At 55.4% G+C, this 6,000-nt stretch overlaps 1 protein-coding gene across 5 annotated transcripts in view; it reads right to left on the reverse strand.

The window, feature by feature from the left end:
• The window catches only part of TDRD7 (tudor domain containing 7), a 48,136-nt gene extending 43,389 nt beyond the window's left edge, over positions 1 to 4,747 (reverse strand). Inside the window, exons 1-2 of one of the 5 annotated variants that reach the window (XM_040579342.1) lie at positions 4,580 to 4,747; positions 656 to 881 (exon numbers count right to left, since the gene is read on the reverse strand). In XM_040579342.1, coding sequence (XP_040435276.1) covers positions 656 to 868 — 213 coding nt within the window. In that variant the 5' untranslated portion in view covers positions 869 to 881; positions 4,580 to 4,747. Of the gene's footprint in view, positions 1 to 655 lie in introns of all 5 variants that reach the window. The other 4 variants (XM_040579339.1, XM_040579341.1, XM_040579337.1 and 1 more) reach the window with 4 other exon arrangements.
• Positions 4,748 to 6,000: the final 1,253 nt, after the last annotated feature.

The raw sequence follows: 6,000 nt of genomic DNA on the forward strand, positions 1-6,000 counted from the left end.
GAATATGCTCTGCTGAGCTCTGCTCCACCTCCTCCTTCTCCTCTCTGCTGACTCCCTGTCCCTTGCTCACTTGCTAAGCTGAGGCCTCGCAACCCTTGCGCAAAGGCACCTCACTTGCATGGGCTCTCCCTCACCTCGGCAAGTCGTCACAGCCCTGCGGCACTGCAACTCATGACAAAGAGCGCTAAGCCCAAAGCAGCCACCGTCAGGCGTACAGGCAGCAGCAGCCACAACAGCGTCGCTGTAGCAAAAAGATGAGGCTAAACGCCACCCTGAAGAGATGACCAACACTCACCCACACGCATTAACCTTCTTTACCATCTCAGGACAGCTCATCCGTATCCCCTCCACAGTTACACATGCTGAGGCAGGGACCAGAGCTCTACAGCCACACAAACTACTTTCCAGACAGATCTCTTGGTTATGGGAAAATGCAGCCTTCCACCTTTTGCAAACACAACTTCGCAGTCAGCATACAGAGGCAGGAAAACAGGGGCACTTGGTCTACAACCACAGCTTCCACTATTCCCAGCAGTAGGGCATGACATACATGCCACAGTACTTTTCTCAGAAATCCACGCACAAGCACAGGTGAAGCTATGAACCACACACACTCTACAAACACAAAAACCATTTCTGAAGTTTTGAGTCTTACCTGTCCCATTTTGTTTTCTTCCATTCTGACCACTGCTGGGATGCTCTCCAAGTAGCCTTCCAGTGTGCCATGGCCTAGGTGCCTGAAGGGAATCCACTCACCGGTCAGGGATTTGTATTCAGCCTGAAGCTCTGACAAAGGTACGCCGTTTTTAAAGGGATGAAGAACAGCTCGCAGTGTTTTTGCAATAAGTTCAGGCTCCTGCATCTTCATCTATACGTACCACCTCCACCCAGAATGAAAAAGGATAGAAAAAAAAAATAAGGCGGCAGCACTTTTACATATACAGGCTAAAAATACTGGCTCTTACTATTCAAACCCCCTCCCCAAACAAGCAAGGAATCAGTGGCTCATCTTTGCATACTTCTACGTAGACTTGTAGGGGCCCGGTCCTGCCAGCCAAGCATGGGGTGGTATGAAACAGATCAGGCATGACCTCCAAAAAAACAGGTGAATGAGCACAGCAGTCTCTGGGCACGGGCTGTCCCTGGCCACGACGTCAGAAGAGCAGGGCTGCCAGGCAATTTGCCCACCCACGTTCCTGCCTGCAGGGCCAGGACTTCCACCACAAGCAGGGCAGGGACCTGCCGCCCCCCACCCTGGCATCCAGTGCTCCCTCCACTCGTGACCCACAGTGACACCAGGTAGCTCACAGCCACTCCTCCCTCATGCGATCCCACATCCCCACACCAGCGCCCACGGGGTGTGTGTCAGCTCCACCATAGAAACCACATGCACCCAGGCCATGCCATGTCTTACCCACAGGCACACGATGCCTCAACTCCACAGACGCCTCTTCAGAGAGAAAACCCAACAGAAGTGACACCTGCTCCCTGCAAGCCAGGGGCTGCACACAGCAGGAGTGTGACAGAGCCATTGCCAGCGCCGCCCCATCTCATCCCCAGGCAACCGCCGCTGCCGCGCTGGTAAAGGCATGAGCAGTCTGCCGCTTCATCTCCAACAGCACCTTCCGTGGAGCCACAGGCTGTGCTGGTGGGACACGTCAGGAGAAGACTTACCTGCCAGCCAGGGCTCCCACCAGCTACAGCTGGGCAGTGCAGCAGGCTGTTTCAAAGCAGGTGCCAGAGATAGCTGAAGCCCTCAGCCATCCACACACTCAGGGCTTCTCCAGGGCCAGCCAGCTGCACTCACAAAATGCGGGCGAGCTCCAGGCACAAGCACTGCCAGGCAGGCTCTGCGCTCCTGGGCAGCCGTTCTTCTCACAGACGCCCACCTGCCGCAGGGGCAATCTCACCAGAGAAACCTCCCCACCACAACTGTGGACCGAAGCCAGACACAGCTCTCGCACCACCCAGGACCCAACCCTGCTCAAAATGAGTGTGCTGCACGCAGAGCTCAGTCCTAATACTGAGCTTGCTCGTGTGCCTCAAACACCTGATCTTCACGCCCCAGCAGCTAACGTGCAACACACAGAGTCAGTGGTTTGGCACAAGGTGACCTCCCTCTCCTCCAACCTCTCGAGCTCAAGACATGACAGCAGAGCCCCTCACCTCCCTGCACATGAAGGCAAGCAACTGCTGCTCGAGTACCTGTGCAGTGCTCTCTCCAAATGGCAGCAGCAACTGGCAGCTGCTTCCCACCACAGCACCACTACGCAGGACTCCACGTAAACTTAGTCTGTGCTGCTCTCTCCAGAAGCAGCCCCTTTCCTCTCACTGTTGCCCTTTTCCAGCGGAAGTCACCTTGGGCAACACACCAGTCCAAAGGGAAGAGAACTCCCAACCCTCAGCACATTTCGGACTCCGTGCCACATGTTTAGTCTCTGCTTAGACTATGTTTAGTCTATGCTTAGTTTAGACACCAATGCTGTCTCTACCTTCCTGCACCCTCACAGCCCAGCTCAGGTGCTGGGCAAGCAGGCAGAGCATTAAGTCATGTTCTTCACCCTTCCCTGAGCAGCTTTACTTTAGACACATGCAGCACTTCACGAACCTGACCACATCTCTGTGTCTGTACAAGTATATTTACACACAGGTACACCCACACACCTACCTCGATACAGACAACACCACGTACACATGTGTTTACACAAGCATGGTTCAACAAGCTGCTACACACAGGTACTTCTGCAGAAACAACCACAGACATTTCAGCATAACTAGTCCACAGGAGCCATCACCACAGACATTTCAGCGTAACTAGTTCTACAGAAAATTTCCATTTGTGTCTTGGGGGGGGCGGGGGGGGAGCACGGCGCAGGCTATCACTGAAATCAGCTCAGCCACTCTGACAGGTAGGATACCCTCACAGCACTCAACAAACACTCTGCCTGTACACAAGCCAGCTCACAGGCACAAAGGTACTCCAGCTCCTTACCCCAGCAATTTCTGCCCTTGCTGGTCCAGTGTGTTTCACTAACTGATCCTGGAACAACCTCTATCTACCACAGCCACCTTCACAGCACGCCCTGCTCAACTGCGGGGCACAGCATCACAGTGCCCAAACAGAGGAGCAAATGTTGAACACGAGCTTGCACACCTCCAGATGGCAATGGGCGGCAGCCATGCTAGGCATCTGCATCCTTCTCTCACCTTTTCAGAGGCTTAGCAGCTGGTGAACAGAGCTTCAAAGAGTGAGAGGGGGTGGTGGTCCCCTGCCAGAAGAAAAGACCAAAGAAGTGTGTATCTCCTTTGGACCTACTCAGTGCCATGGGGACATCACATGCTGGACAAATGCATAAGTGGTTTAATGTTTCAATCACATAAAACAAACACCCAAACGTTGAGAAGTACACCAAAAAACCACAGTCTTTTCTGCGATTGTGTTCAAAATCATTTACATACAAGACATGTGGAAAAGTCAATAAGAAGCACTTTTGGGGCCTTATTCTCTACTGTTTCTTTCAAATAATATACCCAGTTTCTTATTTTGTCAATATGTCTGCTGAAATTATTCTTACCTGAACTACCTGAATTTAACTTACTGCTCAGGAAAAATTAATATAAAACCCATTACAGCTAGGATGACAGTGACCATGAAGGAAACTTACAACAACCTAGGAAGGCAGTTCCAAAAGTTGATTCAAAAGAGGAAACTTCAACAAAAAACGAAAGGCGGGGACGTGGGGCGACAACATCATACCACCACCAGATAGCGCTGCAGCATACCAATACTAAAGAGACGAGACCAGAAAGAGCAAACATCACATAAAATACATACTCCTAAGTTATAGTATCAGGAGCAGTCACGGGGACAATTCACGTAGTTAAACGAGATGCCAGATACTAGAGTACAAAGGTTAAACCGAATGCAGTCTTCAACTTACACCTGAAAGATGTTCCCATTCCTACAGTTAGCAAGAATCCTGGAGACTTGCAATGCAGTAATGGTGACAGTAAGTAATAAACTGACACATTAGTAGACAGCCACGTGGCTTCTGAAGCTTTTTAAAAACTCTTAGCTGTAAGGCTAGGTCGTTCAACAGTGATGATATTCATCCAGCAGCTTGCTGCCTCCAGATGGGGGGCCATTTCACTGGAAACGCAGCCCGAGGAGGCTGTTACCAGTAAATCTGGGCACATCACCCACAACCGCCTTCTCCGGCATCTGAACGGAAAGTTTTTTCCAGTATGCTTAAAACAGATGACCAGCCTCCAACAGAAAAATGGTCCCTGTGCTGCAGGGGGTAACTAAAAGAGGTAGCGGGCATAGTTTTCCTGCCGAGAAGGATGAACTCTCCAATAGCCATATTAAAAGACTACAAACACAACCCTGTGGAACCCAGGTCTCCTCTGAAGGCACGCAGCGGTCACCGGCCAGCTGCAGCCGGGACACTTTCTCTGTCACAAGGGCGCCACTGAGGAGAAGCAGCCACCGCCGACAGGCCGAGGCCGGCCCTCCGCGCTGCCGCTCCCCCCCCGCCCGGGAAGACTTACAGCCGGCGGGGCTCCGCCCGGTCCTTACCACCACCTCGACCCGCGGTCTCTCGGACACCAGCCAAAGCCTCTTCCCCCGCCGCTGCCGCTGCTGCCGCCGCCGCCGCGGGCCGGGCCCGGGCGAACGCCGCCGCCTCGCCGCGAGGGGCCGGCACGGCACAGGTGGCCGCTCCCCTCCCGCCGCGCCAACGGCCGCGGCCCCACCCAGCGCTGCCCGCTCGCGCCCAACCGCCGCCAACTGCCCCGCGCCCCGCCCCGCGGCGCCAGCGTACATGCGCCGAGCGGCCCCACCCGCGCCCCTGCCCCTCCCGGGCCGGCCCTCGGCGCATGCGCGTCTCCCTCCCGCCCCCCCGGAGTGGGCCACGTGGCCCGCCGTCCCGCGGCGCCCCCCCGCGGCTGCAGCAGGCGTGTCGGGCCGTTCGGCGCCCCCGTCCCGCGGCGCCCGTGCCCTCGCCCCGTGGGGCCCGTGAAACCTCCGTGCTGCCACACGGCAGCAGCTGAAATGGCCCTCTTGAGGGAGGGACCGAGGAATGACGCTTAAGCGCATCTCTTCCACAGAGAATGCAGGTTTTTTAGTCAATTCACTTAACCGCCTCAATTTCTGAGCTGAAAACGTCACTGAATTCTATACTCAGGTCCCTCCGTTACAGACACCCATTCATTACCACTGCGCGGTGCAGCCTCCGCCAGGGCGGGCCCAGTGGGTGCCCGGCGTCACCCAGGCCTTTGGCACACCGCTTGGGGCCCGGGCTCTCAGCAGGGCTGCCCTGCTCAGCCAGCGCCCAGGCAGCTGCCCAGCACCCCTTGAAACCTTGAGAACCCACGGGCCTGGCTTTCCTTGGGTCCTCCGGTGCTCCAAACACGTGCCTGGTCAGTGCCTCGCACAGAGGTGCAGAAGATGACCACCAGCCATGCACAGCCAGGCCCGGTGAGGTCAGCTCCCCACAGCCAGCAAGGGTCCTCACCGTCAGGGCCCCTGCCACCCTGCAGCTGGCCTGCGGCACTGTCCTGTCTTTGCACGTCATCCACTGCTGTGCGCCAGACTGGAGGCGACACCAGGCCCAGGCTGCGTGATGGTGGATCGATGAAGGGCTGCCAAAGCCAAGCCAGAGGCTTGCCCCACAGAAGGAGGCCGCAGGGGCACACGCCAGGGCGGAGGTGGAGATGCTGACCCTCACCTGGGGTGTGCCTGCAAAGGGCTCCCAGCAATGCCTGCCACTAAGGCTTGGTTACAGCCACCTTCTGCCACAACCGTGACAGCCTCCAGAGGCTGCTTCCTGCCAGAATGCTGCCAGCGTGCTGCTCTGACCAGGCTTTTTCAGACAGACCACATATGGAGGGTCCAATGTTTAATACAAAGTTTACTCATTTGAGGCTATTTGCATTTACAAGGTTTTCCCATTTAGCAGGGTGATGCAGCAATCACAGTATAAACACACATTACATTTC

The sequence above is a fragment of the Falco naumanni genome, chromosome Z (assembly GCF_017639655.2).
Source record: "Falco naumanni isolate bFalNau1 chromosome Z, bFalNau1.pat, whole genome shotgun sequence".
Lineage (NCBI taxonomy): Eukaryota > Metazoa > Chordata > Aves > Falconiformes > Falconidae > Falco > Falco naumanni.